Source organism: Neomonachus schauinslandi, chromosome 5 (genome assembly GCF_002201575.2).
Source record: "Neomonachus schauinslandi chromosome 5, ASM220157v2, whole genome shotgun sequence".
Classification (NCBI taxonomy): Eukaryota; Metazoa; Chordata; class Mammalia; order Carnivora; family Phocidae; genus Neomonachus; species Neomonachus schauinslandi.
This window is the reverse complement of record NC_058407.1, coordinates 161,365,109-161,381,874: the sequence shown is the minus strand read 5'-3', so window position 1 is coordinate 161,381,874 and position 16,766 is coordinate 161,365,109. Positions and strand designations below refer to the sequence as shown.

Below are 16,766 nucleotides of genomic sequence, written 5' to 3'. Positions count from 1 at the left end.
TGTTAAGGACATCTAAATATAGAGATATAGACATATCTTACAATCCAGCGATTCTACTCATTGGTATATACCCAAGAGAAATTAATGCTATGTTCACCAATAGTAATGTACAGGAATGATCTTAGCAACTTTATCCATAATAGCCCCAAACTGGAAACATCAAATGTCCACCAATGGAACAAAGGATAAATTGTGTTATACTTATATACTGAATATTACACAGTAATGAAAAAGAATCAACTGCTGCTGTTTACAATGTGATGGGTAAATCTAATGTTAAATTGAAGTAGCCAGGCAAAAAATAATAGGCATGCTTGCATTTATATGAATTCAAAAACAAGCAAGACTGTTTCTGAACTTCATATATGACATCATAGCCCCTCTGGTGATAGAGGTCGGAACAGTGGTTACTTTTGGGTTGAGGAAGATGTTAACCAAGAAGAGGCATAAAGGAGCCTCCTGGGTGCTGGTAATTTTCTATATTTTTATATGAATGGTGACTATACACGTGTATACAGATGTAAACATTCATCAAATTGTACACTGAATATCTGTGCATTTAATTATAGGTATGCCTTATTTAAAACTCATATGGGGCACCTGGGTGGCTCAGTCATTAAGCATCTGCCTTCGGCTCAGGTCATGATCCCAGGGTCCTGGGATCGAGCCCCGCATCGGGCTCCCTGCTCTGCGGGAAGCCTGCTTCTCCCTCTCCCACTCCCCTTGCTTGTGTTCCCTCTCTCGCTGTTTCTCTCTCTGTCAAATAAATAAATAAAATCTTTAAAAATAAATAAATAAATAAATAAATAAATAAAATCTTCAAAAAAAAAAAAAAAACAACTCATATAATACCAAGAATCTTGGAATAAGTACTGCAAGTTCTAGTCATGGTTCTGCCACGTGTGATTCTTGACAAGGCACAAAACTTCACTGGGTCTCCATTCCGCATACTAATGCTAAGTGAGGTCTCTTCCCCTTCTAAAATCTATCTATTTGTAGTTTCTATGAATTTCCTCAGTCTTCATGTTTGCCTTAAACATAGTAATTATATATATATGTAAAATGATCTTTTCCTGATTTCCACCAAAATTTACCTTGAGCATATCACCTTAATCCCTATTTGGACAGACTGGGGGCGGGGGAGGGGGGTGAGGTCTAACAGGTTTGATACTTCTAGAAGGAACCAGCATCAGAATATCTGGGCCAACATACAAGCACATAGAGTGAAATGCTTACCTAGGAATACAGGTGATTAGAAATTAGTCATGGTCTATTATCTGGAAAGAACAATAAACTATGATGACAGGAGCTAGGGCTATAATTTTCTTTGAATCAATAAAAATAACCCAGAGCCAGTAAAGTGATCATACCTAATAATTTATAATCAATACCCTGTAAGCTAAGTACAGAAACGCAGCTGTTCCTTTCAAATTATCTACATCAGGAATCAATACTCACTGTACAAGTTCTATACACTGAAAAAAAGAAATCAAGAAGACATTCCTTGGTAGGAGGAAGCAGGGTACCTAAGGGAGAAGTACACTGTTTTATCTTTTCTTTCTTTTTTTTACAGGGGGTACATATTACTTTTATAAATGGAAAAAAATAAAATAGAGCTTATTTACACCCAACTTTTCCCTATAAGGAGATGCTACCTGAACCTAACAGTAGTTTCACTTTTATATCCTTGTTCTAGCTAGGTATGTAAGTCATCAAATCACGTTGTCAGATCAAGTCAGGGCACCTCAGTCACCACTTCATAAGAAAGGGGAAAAAAACGCAATGATATTAGAAGTATTTGAATCTAAGGAACTTCCTGTATGGATTAGGGATTAAGCTTCTCAATTGTGGAGTTCTCTACCCTTTTGTAAAAATTAAGATCCATCAGATGACAAAAGAAGTACTACATGTTATAAAATGTTACGGAAAACAGCGCTAGCCCATTGAGACCAAGGCATGGATTCTAATTCTGGCCTTTCCATCTAAATTTGAGTGAATCATTTTTACTTCCTGATTCAGTCTTCCTACCTGTAAAATGAGGGACTAGGTTAGATAATCTTAGTCTTTATTTTTCTCTATCACTAAAAATTCCTAAATGCTTAGAATTCACCACTTGCTTACCAACATGTGAGATGCTTCTCATATTAACCTTAATCCACACAAAAGCCAACTATATTAATAAAAATATCTAGAAATTAGAAATAAGGAGTCACTAAGATTGAATGATGGACATTACGGCCTAAGGTTTGTGAAAAGACCTTTCACTGCTATAAATTGGGTTTGCTTCCATCAAAAAAATAAAAAGGAACAATTCATAAATATACAAATGAATTAAATAAATGAAAGGGTCTATAATGAACTGGCTAGAGAATTTTTTTAAAACTCATTGATGAAGTTATACCTATTCCAAAAAAGAGCTATACTTTACACACACACACACACACACACACACACACACCCCTTTATTACCTGAAGATAGGGTAAAAAAAAAAAACAACATCTACTCACTTTGACAGAGATACTCCTCCAGCTTTCCCAATCATCTCCTCATGATGTAATACTGAGTGGTTCCACGGAATATGAAGGAACTTTAAGAGTGTTCTCATCCACCGTTCAGGATGCAAGACAAGTTGTTCATAGTGAACTAACATGCATTTTTTATAGCCAACCTCCATACACTGGTTATACATGGTCTCTATGGCACGATTCCACTTGGTCAAACAGTCTCTATAGCTGTTCAGGTCAAACCCAGCTATAGTAACTTTCCGAGAAATCATTGAATGTACTGATGCCCGGCCATCTCGGACCATCAGGAGAAATTTGGCATTGGGGAATAACCTAGCAAGGTAAGTTAAGGATTTCAGGGCAAAAGGATCTTTATTACATAAATAAGGAGCTGGTTCCCCATGTTTAACAATAATTTCTAGTAGGAAGGCTTGCATGGCGGAATCCAGCACTTCATCGGTGACACCAGCCTCATCCAAGCGTATTTTCTCTTTACTTGACCGTGACCACATCTGCTTCAGGGCCAGGATTCGGGGAATCACCCTGGTTTCCTCTCCACAGCGAATATCGGGGTGTGCATCTAGCATGGCCCTCATGAGTGTGGTTCCACTCCGAGGCACACCTCCAATAAATATTAAAGGCATATCTTTGTGATAGGCAAAGGTTTTATTGGCTTTGACGTCCAGGCCAGTTCGCACAGTGGTCTTTGTGCTCTCCAATTTGAGAGGCTGGCTACGTTCTTCTATTCGGTGATGGCATTCCATGGCGTGTTGGCCCAAGTAAAACACAGTCACAGAACTGATCACCAGACATGCCAATAGTAAGTTCTGCTTCAGTTTTCCAACCATCTTGATGTGGTTATCTTGTTATTAAACAGATAGTCTGCTCAAAATAATTTTCAGAAAATGTTCAGGCCATGGAGATTCTACTGAAGAAAGAGGATCAACATCTAATGGGAAAAGGAAAAAGTTACTTTATCATCACATTAAGATTGTTTACAAAAAAAAGAAGATTGTTTACAACTTAGTCATCAGTGATCACCATTACATTTTCGCTAGAAAGAAGCTGAAGCAATCCTAGATACTGTGATATTCTTAGAACACAAGTATACACAAATACAAGCAAAAACAAATCATTTCTAATCAGAAACAGCTTTTCTTAATGTAACAATTCTATGTACCTTGCACAGAATGGAAAAATAAAACTATTTCTATCAGTGAGTCATGAAAATATTTAATACGCCCAAATATGTTTGGAGTCTAACCCAAGGCTCATCACTGATACTCACATTTGCTTCACCCCTAAGAAGTCATTATCTCTACATTCTACTCTAAAGAGAAATTACAGAAGAAATATACAACTCCCAAAACTTTAACAAAGATTGAGTTTATTCACAAGTTATTTATTTAGATACCATAGGCCAGATACTTGGGCTTGGCTGAGGATAAGCTTTGAAAAAGACAGCAGTGCAGTGACCTCTGCTCTCAGGAAACAAAGTCTCATGAACGGACAGATATGCAAACAATGACAAAATGCAATCATTGCCTTCATAGAAATAAGCCAACGGGACAATGAGAGTATAATGAAAAGAAGCACGTAAGTCTACCAGAGGAAGCTATAAAAGCCTATAGAAAATAAGAGGAAGGGGTACTCTAAGCAGTAGGAACTTGTGTGCAAGTTCCTGCACACAATGACATGACAGAACACTGCACAAGAGGGAGGGGTACTCTAAGCACTAGGAACTTGCACAATGACATGACAGAACACAGCATATTTAGGTGACAAGAAGTAGTTCAGGAGAGCTGGTGAATAGTGTGTAAAGACAATTATGCATATGTGTCTGTGATCTAGCCTTCAGAAGGACAGATAAGATTTAGACACACAGTTTTCTAAGCTGAAGATACACATGACCAAAGATGTGGATGTGTAGAAGCAAGGACATGTATGTAAAATACATACACTATGTAAAATATACATATTATATGTCTATGTAAAATACACATATTATGGAAACACTAGTTTAGCTGGAGCTAGGATACATACTATGAAGCAGACAGCAATCAGACTACACCTAGACTAAAAAAATGTACCCTGAATCCTCAGTGGAGAGGTGTGATAGTTAATTTTATGTGTCAACTTGGCTAGGCTATGGAGCCCTGTGTTTGTCAAACACCAAACACTAGTTTAGTCTAGATGTTGCTGGGAAGCCATTTTTTAGATGATTAAGAATTAAATAAAAAAATAAATCAACAGACTCTGATTAAAGCAGATTAGCCTTCATAAGATGAGTAGGTCTCGTCCAACAACTGAAGTCCTTAAGAGAAAAGACATGGTTCCTGAAGAAAAAGGAATTATCTTCAAGACAGCAATGTGGAAATTCTACCTGAATTTCCAGCTTTCTACCCTGCAGAATTTGGACTCAAGGTTAACACCAACTTTTATCTGCTGGACTGTTCTATGGATTTTTAAAATGCCAGCACCTCAACCACAGGAGCTAATTCCTTAAAAATTCCATAGGTCTCCTGACTGATAGTAAGTACACCTGGGGAAATGACTAGCTATACTAAAAAAAGAATACCTTCTGAGAGGCAGAACATCAAGCTAGGGACTAGTGAGAGGGTACGCAATTCTCCCCCAAAACCAATTAAAAGCAGGATGAAACTGACGACCCTTTCAGTCCTCTGGAAATCAAAGGAATACAACAACCTAAGCAGCATTTATGCTTGAAAACTGCTAAATGTTGAGTAAGAGCAATGAGAGTCTGTGGCATTCTTGCCTAAGACGATTCCCACTCCATCATCCACCTACTCAGCAGGACAGAGGTTCTGCAGAGCAAGGCCAGGCAGGGCAAACTATGAATAATGGTGGCTTTGCTGCCAGGATCAAAGGGAGATCACTCATTTTGGAGTGGTGAGTAACACACATGCTCCGCTGTGCTCTCAGTGTAAGTGATGTTCCAGGCGGCAGGTGAGCAGGCAGGACGAACAGCTCTAGCAGTCTCAGGGTGCAGTCGTGACTGGCAAGCTCACTGCCAACTCAGAGGTGCATGGAGGCAAAGAGGAGACATGAAAGGAATGAGAGGAAAGTAAACACCAGTGCAGATTTGAAAATGCCCTGAACTTTGAATGTGCTCCTCTACCCACATGCAGATGCACTGGCAGATGAAAAGTCGTACTATCTCAAGACGTTTGAGCACAACCACTGTCCATTAACCTATGCTGACAGGAAGGCAACCCCTTTAGAAAGCCATGCTTAAAAATGAAAACAATTTTAAGTGTGTGTGTTTGTGTGTATCTGAGCAGCTGCATCAGCATACATTTATATGAAATGTCCACACAAGGTGAATTTATAGAGACAGCAGAGGGTGGAAGCAGGAATTTAATGACAAATAGGCATGAAGTGACTTTTTGCAGTAATGGAAATGTTCTAAAATTGGACTGTCGTGATAGTTACACAACTCTATAAAATCTACTAAAAATCACTGAATTGGACCCTTACAATGGGAAATCTTTCTTTTTTAAGATTTTTAAAAATTTATTTGACAGAAAGAGACACAGTAAGAGAGGGAACACAAGCAGGGTGGGTGGGGGAGGGAGAAGCAGGCCCACGGCTGAGCAGGGAGCTGATGTGGGGCCCAATACCAGGACCCTGGGATCATGACCTGAGCCAAAGGCAGCCGCCCAATGACTGAGCCACGCAGGCAGCCCCAATAATGTTTCTGATCAAATATTATTTAGTGGTGATAAATTCAGTGGTAATAGGAATACATTAAATAAATAATGGGTTTTACTGAGAAGAGCAAAGAAATTATCCTAGAAAAATTATCTCATGTTTTCCATTTTATGAATGCTGAGATGAAATAAAAATTCATTTAAGTCTGAACAAAACAAACAGAACTTACTTAGTGAAGCAAAGAGAAGTGCTCTTAGGGAAGCAATTAAATAATGGTTGGTTTCATTTTAGATAGTTATACAGGAATGATTCCTCTAGCACATTTCATTTGTGGGGTAGCAGATGCATAATGCATGTTGCATGAGAGAAGAACAGTAATCACTAAGAAATCACTTGGAAAATGGCAAAGCTTTTTGGTAAAATTTAGTACTGTATGTATTTTAAATTACATTTAACTTACTAACCTCTGACCTCAATATGTGATAAATAAATGAGTCTTCTTTCAAAAATTACCTGAGCAACAATTTTAAAATTCAATTGTACAGGGGCGCCTGAGTGGCTCAGTCGTTAAATGTCTGCCTTCGGCTCAGGTCATGATCCCAGGGTTCTGGGATGGAGCCCCGCGTCGGGCTCCCTGCTCCGAGGGAAGCCTGCTTCTCCCGCTCCCACTCCCCCTGCTTGTGTTCCCTCTCTCGCTGTCTCTCTGTCAAATAAATAAATAAATAAAATCTTAAAAAAAATAAAATAAAATTCAATTGTACAAAAACAAGGTATTAATAAACCAAATCTTCCCCAAGCACATATGAGATACAAAATATTCACCAAGCAAAAGCTAACATGATAAAACCACTTTACTATAGCAACCAATAGTATCTGACAACTTTGCATTAAAATATCCCAAATTCTCAGTAAAATACATAAAAAGACAAAAACTGGAAATATATGAACATATTTCTGTGTCCAGAAACATAAAATCATCTTAATGGCTGCATAATACTTTACTGGAAGGATCTATAACCAAGCTCATGTGAGTTTGCTCCTTGGTGATTTACAGGTAGAGACTACACCAAAAGTGGAGTTGTCAAACAAAGGTAACTGTTTGTAGCAAATAAGAAGATCATGAAGAATAACTTCCAAAGCAGTGAATCCCTGAGCAGGGGTGAGTGGGTGCCTTTTATTTACGGTTAGAACAAATATTCAGAAAGGGAAGCTCTGTCATCACATATAAAGGTGAGCATAAGGTTGCACTCTCTTACTTAGAAAACAGGCCTATACATACATCCTATGTTATGTTACTGAAGCTTGTGCTCCTCCTAGGATGGAAGACTTTAACATTCAAGGAAGCAGAGGTAACTGTCAAAGGGGCTATGGGCATGCTCTGAGATCTTGTATAAACTGGATGGGGTTTTGGGCTCCTTATCTCAGGAAAGGAATGTAAGGCTTTGCTTGCTTATGAAACAGAACTGGAATTTTTACCACTGATTTATTGTCTCTGATATGGTTAGGCTATTTCCTGGCCTGGGAGAGACTTAGTTTTTGCATTCCCTTTGTCCAGTTAAAATTCTTAACTACTGGGGCGCCTGGGTGGCGTAGTCAGTTAAGTGTCAGACTCTTGGTTTTGGCTTAGGTCATGATCTCAGGGTCGTGAGATCGAGCCCTGCACTGGGCTCCGGGCTCAGCATGGAGTCAGCCTTAGAGTCTCTCTCCTTCTCCCTCTGCCCCTTCCACTTGTGCTCACTCTTGCTCTCTCTCTAAAATACATAAATCTTAAAAAAAACAAAAACAAAAACTTTAACTACTTAGGTTTTTGCATTTTTTGTAATTCTGACCGCGAAGAAAGTTCTGCAAGAAGTGTGCTTGGACAAGTAGGGCATAGATCACTGGGCGGGGGCGGCTGGGGAGGGGGGGGGTGCGTTGTGGCAGGCTTAAAATGGCCTCTCAGTGTCACAAAGGTCTTATCTTTCTTTTTCTGGGGACCCCGAACTCTCTCTGCTTACAGATATACCAACATTTATTTGGCTAATTCTCTATTATTTATTTGTTTTTAAACTTTCATGACTATGAGTAACACGGTAATAAATATTCTTGTAATAACAAACATCTTTACACATATGATTATTTTCTTAGGCTAAATTTTTTTTTTAAAGATTTTATTTATTTATTTGACAGAGAGAGACACAGCAAGAGAGGGAACACAAGCATGGGGAGTGGGAAAGGGAGAGGGAGAAGCAGGCTTCCCACCGAGCAGGGAGCCCGATGCGAGGCTCCATCCCAGGACCCTGGGATCACGACCTGAGCCGAAGGCAGATGCTTAACGACTGAGCCACCCAGGCTCCCCCTTAAGCTAAATTTTTAAAAGAGAAATTGCTAGGTCAAAGTGTGTGGAATATTGAGCGTGGGATATGCTTGATTTTAAAGCATTTAATACATATTTGATTCATATCCTTCTCATACCCTATATCCAAATCTGATAAAGATTCTATTGGCTCTATCTTCAAAATATAGTCACAATCTGACCACTTCTCAACACTTCATTTGCACCACCAGCATCTCGTACCAGGATTATGGGAAAAGTATCCTTACTTCTGCTCCTGCCCCCTAGAGACTATTCTCCACTCAATAGCCAGAGGGATCTTTTTAGAATTTAGTCAGAACACATCATTCCTCTGCTCACAGCCCAGTATTGTTTTTCAAAATAGTCTTGAAAAGGCTTAAGACATCCAACACTAAATCTTGTTAAATTTCTCTTTTTCTACTGATTTTGTCAAGAAATCTCTATAGGCATCAAAAACAATACTGACAGAGGTCAGGACAATATATCTTCTTGTTTAAAGTAACTGAGGGGTGCCTGGGTGGCTGGGTTGTTAAGCATCTGCCTTCGGCTCAGGTCATGATCCCAGGGTCCTGGGATGGAGGCCCACGTCAGGCTCTCTACTCAGTGGGAAGCCTGCTTCTCCCTCTCCCACTCCCCCTGCTTGTGTTCCTGCTCTTGTTGTCTCTCTCTCCCTGTCAGATAAAAAAAATTTTTTAAATTAAAAAAAAATTTAAAAACAATAAAGTAATTGAGAAGACACCTCTTTTTTTTTTTTCTTCTCCCTCTCCCTCTGCCCCTGCTTGTGTTCCTTCTCTCACTGTGTCTCTCTCTGTCAGATAAATAAAATCTTTAAAAAAAAAAGAGAGAGAAGATACCTCTTAACATTAGAAGTTTCATAAGGACTAAAATGAAGGCCAACTCCTTCTTTACTAAGGGATGATGTGGGGGAACAAAGCCTCACCACATACTCAAGCATACTTGATAACTGTGTCAACACAATTTGGATTTTTTTCAAATTTTCATTTTTATTGTATTTTAAATTAAATATTGTCTTCCCTAACACATTAGGGAGAAAAGAAGTATGTTCTACATCCCCTTCAAGATGTTTGAAATCAAGTAAGATGGTGGTCAAAGACTTTTTAAGGGATATTAAAAATGAAAAGAAAGGGATTTTGGTTTTCCCAGAAACATTCTCATACTTTTCACTAAGCTTATGAAGCCTATTTTTCCCTCTGTGCATGTTTCTTAATTTGAAGAATCACAGAATCAGACAGCATCAGTGCTAGGAGGGGCCTTTAGATCATTTGACCCAATGCTCTCATTTTATAGATACACAAACAGAGGACCTAATAGCACATTTTCCTCACTACTTCTCTAAATCTTACCCATTCTTCAAAGGTCGCTTTTAATTTTATCCTGTACATTTTATTTACTCCAAAGATTTTAAGCTCAGAAATTCAGAGTCCTCGTCTGGGTTTCATCCCCTACCACAGCATGTGTAACAGGGCATGAGGTCACATTGTACACTGAGTCTTCAAAAAGCATCAGTAAACCAACCAAACTGGGAAGTACATTGCTCTAGAAGAGAGACACTGTGAAAATGAGGTCTCTACTCACACCTTGATATGAATTCTCCACATTCTTTTTAAAAAAATAGCCCTATAATTTAAGTAGAAAGTACAGCAAAAGCTAGTCTGATCATTACCCGTATATATTCAACCACTGTGCACATGCACGCACGCACACACATACACACACACATAGACACACAAAGGTACATGCACCCCCACACACACAGGCCTTTGTCCATTACCTAAAACTCTATTTTGCTAATTTTCAAACTAGCAGTATCAATATTTTTCAACTGGGACATTTACAGAGCTGAGGCTGAGCTAGAAGAGAACACTAAAAAGTTCAGTCTCATTTTTATCTCCAGGGGAAAGAAAAAGCATTAAACACTGCAACAAACATATCTGAGAAATCACTATTATTAGGACTGTTTCTCAGCAAGCTAAATGAAAGACTCCCAGAAATGAAAGACTCTCTAGAGAGTGTTGACGTTATACTTCCCTACTTAGATCTTTACAAATTTTATAAAGATTTCTAATCAAAAACAGTTATCAGTCAACAGAAGTAGGGTTATAGAGGTCAGTAGTCAGAAAAGCTGTGCCAAACACTCAGTGCATACACACAGGCCCAGGCATGAGCACTCATGAGCACATACATCCCACCCTGCTTTTATAATAAGGAAAGTGGCCATGTGCTAGGTCCAAAGAGATATTGAGCAAATGTCCTAGGAAAAGATAAATTAAACAAAATAACAACCCCCCAAAAACTTTCTTTACAGTGTTAACTTGTTAGTTCCTTTCTTCTTATGCCTATTCAGGATATCAACCAATACAGCAAGTAGCAACAGCCAATGCCACTTTGCCTGCTGTCTAAAGCCTGCTCCATAATGGGTTTCTCTATTCTCTAAGTTTTTTAGTAAAAGGAAACATAATTATATCAAGCCTTTAAGTTTGCCAATTACTATGTGTCCAGGGGTTCATTTAAATTACAGCTTTGCCATTCTGCAGAAACTTCCAGTAAACAAACCACTGTTGCAAGACCAATTCTTATGTCAGCTCATAGAGTACCAAAATGGGAACAGGTTTTTCTTGCCATACATTGGGGTCTGCCACTAGAACCACTGACAACACATGGCAAACGGCAAAAAGAATACAGCATACACAGCTGATGATCTTTGGGAAGTCTACTGGAACCCACCTTTTTAAAGAAGCAGTGTTCTGGGATTTTGTTTTCAAGAAACCCCATGGTTAAGAGGGAAAAAAGCCAGTCAAATACAAAGAACTGGACCTAATGTCTATGACATAAATAGACAGAAGAGCACAAGTTAAACTCAAACATAACATTTTCAATGGTTCAAGTGAAATAAAATAATGTCTGGGAATTGCTTCAAAAATATCTGACAGCAGGGGCGGCTGGGTGGCCCAGTCATTAAGCGTCTGCCTTCGGCTCAGGTCATGATCCCAGGGTCCTGGGATGGAGCCCTGCGTCGGGCTCCCTGCTTATAACTCTCCCACTCCCCCTGCTTGTGTTCCTGCTCTCGCTATCTCTCTGTCAAATAAATAAAATCTTGAAAAAAAAATATCTGACAGCAGATGTATGAGTGGGGAGGGGAGTTATATATGAAATTAGATGGCTATGAGTTAATAACTACTAAAACTGAGTGATGGGTACTTGAGGATTCAATATCATTTTCTCTATTTTTGGATATGATTGAAAATTTTCATAGTAAATGGTAAAATGAAGTAAAACAGAATATAATGTTTAAGTTGCCAAATTCCAACCATCTCAGATCTGTAAATCAGAGTCATTGTAGGCCAACCATTCTTCTTCTAGATTCTTCACTCATGTTTCTCACCTATGTAAACTACCCTTGAGAGGGAACACACACACACACAAAAGCAAACTGCCTCAAATTACATACTTTCATTCAATAACTCAATTATACAATGTTTCTACTAATCTCCTAACTTTTAGAATTAAAAGGAGAAAAGAAGCTGGCATTGAATGTAAAAAAAAAAAAAAAAAAAGCCTAGTGTATTAGACCTCGACTCTAATATAAAATCCATTTTTTTGAACCTATGACACTAAATCACTGAGCATCAGTTTCTTCATCCGTTAAATGGGGATAATGATGATGAAATTCTTTTTCGCACTTAGAGTAGAAAAAAGAAGTGCACAAACATAAAAAAACTCCTGCAAGTGCTCTTTTCTTTCACAATGCTGCCAGGATAGTCTAGTGGATAATGTGTTAAAGGGCTTTTAAAGAACAGAGGCCTGAAACGAGATGAACCCAAGGAGGTCCACACCAAGGCACACAATAATTAAAATGGCAAAAATTAAAAGATAAAGAGAGAATCTTAAAAGCAACAAGAGAAAAGCAGTTACATACAAGGGAAACCCCATAAGGCAATCAGTTGGTTTTTTAGCAGGAACTTTGCTGGCCAGAAGGGAGTGGTATGATATATTCTAAATGTTGAAAGGAAAAACCTACAACCAAGAATACTTTACCTGGCAAGGTTATCATGTAGAACTGAAGGAGAGAGAATGATTTTCCCAGAAAAAAAAATTAAAGGAGTTCATCACCACTAAAGCAGCCTTACAAGAAGTATTAAAGGGAATGCTTTGAATGGAAAGAAAAGGCCATAATCATAATTAAGAAAATTAGGAAAAGAAAAATTTCAAAGGTAAAAACAAACATAATAAAAGTAGTAAATTGATCACTTACTAAATCAGTATGGAGTTTGAACCACAAAAGTAGTAAAATCAATCATATCTCCATAAGTTAATAAACTAATAAATTGTCAAGGAAGACACAAAATTAAAAAATGTAAAATATATACATGAAACATGGAGGGAGTAAGTTTAGTGCTTTCGGAATGGTCGAACTTAAGCCACAATCAACCTAATACAGACTACTACACACATAAATGTTATATATGAACCCAGTGGTAACCACAAATCAAGACACACAAAAAAACCAAGAGAAAGAAATCCAATCGTAACACTAAAGAAAGCCATCAAACCACAAGGGAAGAAAGCAAGAGAAGACTGGAACAGAGAAAACTACAAGATCCATCTATATGCTGCTTACAAGAGACTCACTTCAGACCTAAAGACACAGACTGAAAGTGAAGAGAGAAAAAGATGTTCCATGCAAATGGAAGTGAAAAAAAGCTGTGGTAGAAACACTTATATAAGACAAATTAGACTTTAAAACAAACACTTTAGCAACAAACAAAGAAGAGCATTACATAAAAATGAAGGTATCAATCCAACAAGAATATATAGCATCCAACACTGAAGCATCTAAATAATTAAGCAAATATTAGTAGACATAAAGGGAGAAACTAACAGGAATACAAGAATAGTAGGGGATTTTAACACTCCATTTTCATCAATGGAAAGATCATACAGGCAGAAAATCAATAAGGAAACAGTGGCTTTGAATGATACATTAGACCAGAAGGACTTAATAGACACACATAGAACATTCCATCCAAAGACAGCAGAATACACACATTCTTTTCAAGTGCACCTGGAACATTCTCCAGGATAAGTCATGTTAGGCCACAAAACAAGTCTCAATTAATTTTAGAAGACTGAAACAATATTGAGCATGTTTTCCAACCACAATGGTATGAAACTAGAAATCAACCACAAGAAAAGAACAAGAAAGAAACACAACCACATGGAGGCTTAACAACATGCTACTAAACAACCAATAGGTCAATGAAGAAATCAGAGGAAATAAAAAATACATACAAATAAAAACGGAAACACAATGGTCCAAGCAAAAGCAGTTTGTTTTTTTTTTTTAAAGATTTTATTTATTTGACAGAGAGAGACACAGAGAGAGAGGGAACACAAGCAGGGGGAGTGGGACAGGGAGAAGCAGGCTTCTGCTGAGCAGGGAGCCCAATGCGGGGCTCAAACCCAGGGCTCTGGGATCATGACCTGAGCCGAAGGCAGATGCTTAATGACTGAGCCACCCAGGCGCCCCCAAGCAAAAGCAGTTCTAAGAGGAAAATTTACAGCAGTACAGGCCTACCTCAAGAAACAAGAAAAATCTCAAATAAACAATCAAAACTTACACCTAAAGAATTAGGGGAGGAAAAAAAAACAACAAACAAAGCCCAAAGTTAATATAAGGAAGGAAATAATAAACAGCAAAAGTAATTAAATCAAGACAAAAAACCCACAAAAGATCAATGAAACGAAGAGCTGGTTCTTTGAAAAGGTAAGCAAAATTGATAAACCTTTAGCCAGACTCTTCAAGTAAAAAAGAGAAAGAACTCATATATAAAATGAGAAATGAAAGAGGAGAAATAACAACCAACACCACAGAAATACAAAGGATTATAAGAAATTACTATGAAAAATTATATGCCAACAAAACAACCTAGAAGAAATGAATAAGCTCCTAGAAACAAAATATTCCAAAACTGAATGATGAAGAAGTAGAAAATTTGAACAGACCAATTATAGTAACAAAACTGAATCAGTAATCACAAACTCCCACCAAACAAAAGTCCAAGACCAGATGGTTTCACAGGTGAAATCTACCAAACGCTTAAAGAAGACTTAATACTTATTCTTCTCAAACTAGTCCAAAAATAGAAGGGGAAGGAAAAGTCCCAAATACATTCTACAAGGCCAACATTACCCTCACCCAAAGCCAGACAAAGACACTACAAAAAAAGAAAACTACACAGTATCTCTAGCGAACATAGATGCAAAAATTGTCAACAATGTATTAGCAAACTAAATTCAACAACACAGTAAAAAAATCATTCACCACAATCAAGTGGGATGTAAAATGGTTCAATCCAGAAATGCAGGGCATGTGGGTGGTTCAGTCAGTTAAGCATCTGCGAGGATAAAAACCGTATCATCAGGTCAAGACATTCAGAAAAAGCATTTGACAAAATACAACATCAGTTAATGATGAAAACTCAACAAAGTGGATCTAGAGGGAACATAATAAAGGCCATATGTCAAAAGCCCACAGCTAACATCATACTCAATGATGAAAAACCAAATTTTCTCCTAAGATCAGGAACAAGACAAAGATTATCACTCTCATCACTTTCATCCAACATTGTACTAGAAGTCCTAGCCACAGCAATGAGATAAGAAAAATAAATAAAAGGAATTCAAACTGGTGAGAAAGACATAATATTGTCACCATTTGTGGACATTTCTATATATTGAAAACTCAACAACTCCCTCAAAACACTATGAGAACCAATAAAGGAATTCAGTAAAGTTGCAGAATACAAAATTAATACACATAATCTGTTGCATTTCTGTACACTAACAATAGTTAGTAGAAAGAAAAAATAATCTCATTTACAATTGCACCAAAAAGAATAAATTACCTAGATGTAAATTTAACCAAGGAACTGGAAGTCCTATACTCTAAAAACTGTAAGACATTGATGAAAGAAACTGAAGACAACACAAACATAAAGACACAACTATGCTCGTGGACTGGAAGAATTAATATTAAAATGTCCATACTACCTAAACCAATCTACAGATTTAATGCAATCCTTATCAAAATACTAATAGTGTATTTCACTGAACTAGAACAATCTCAAAATTCATATGGAACCACAAAAGACCCCAAACTGATAAAGCAGCCTTGAGGAAGAACAAAGCTGGAGATATCAGAAATCTCAGATTTCAAGATATACTACAAAGTTGTACTAATCAAAACAGTATGGTCCTGGCACAAAAACAGACACATAGATCTGCATACAGATCTGAATGCAACAGGATAGAGAGCCCAGAAATAAAACCATGCTTACACGGTCAAATAATCTATGACAAAGGAGGCAAGAATATACAATGGGGAAAAGACAGTGTCTTCAATAAATGGTGATGGGAAAACTGGACAGCTACCTGCGAAAGAATGAAACTGAATCACATTCTTACACCATACACAAAAATAAGCTCAAAATGGATTAAAGGTCTAAATGTGAGACCTGAAACCATAAAACATCTAAAAGAAAACATAAACACTAATTTCATGGACATCAATCTTAGCAACATATTTCTGGATATGTCTCTGCAGGTAAGAGAAACAAAAGCAAAAATAAACTACTGGGACTACACCAAAATAAAAAGCTTTTTTCACAGCAAAGGAAACCATCAACAAAACAAAAAGGCAATATACTGAATGGAAGAAGATATTTGCAAATGATGTATCCAGTAAGGGGTTAATACCCAAACTATAAAAAGAACTCATACAATTCAACACCAAAAAGAACAATTAAAAATGGGCAGAGGACCTGAATAGACATTTTCCCAAAGAACCCATACAGATGGCCAAAAAACACATAAAAGATGCTGAACATCACTAATCATCATGGAAATGCAAATTAAAGCCACAATGGGATATTACCTCACCAGTAAGAATGGCTATTACCAAAAAAAACAAGAAACAAGTGTTAGTGAGGACGTGGAGAAAAGGGAACCCTCATGCACTATTACTGGGAATGTAAATAGATGCAATCACTGTGGAAAACAGTATAGAGTTTCCTCAAAAAAATTAAAAATAGAATATCATTTAATCCAGTAATTGCACTACTAGGTATTTATCCAAAGAAAATGAAAACACAAATTCAAAAAGATAACACGCACCCCTATGTTTATTGTAGCATTTTTTATAACAGACAAAATATAAAAGCAGCCTATCGACAGA

The 16,766-nt window shown here is 37.5% G+C and overlaps 1 protein-coding gene across 1 annotated transcript in view; it reads right to left on the bottom strand.

Moving 5' to 3' along the window:
* TPST1 (tyrosylprotein sulfotransferase 1) overlaps positions 1-16,766 on the bottom strand; it is a 144,553-nt gene that overhangs the window by 110,297 nt on the left and 17,490 nt on the right. The window contains exon 3 of the mRNA XM_021700537.2: positions 2,509-3,454. Within this exon, the coding sequence (XP_021556212.1) occupies positions 2,509-3,353 (845 nt within the window). The 5' untranslated portion in view covers positions 3,354-3,454. The remainder of the gene's footprint in view (positions 1-2,508; positions 3,455-16,766) is intronic.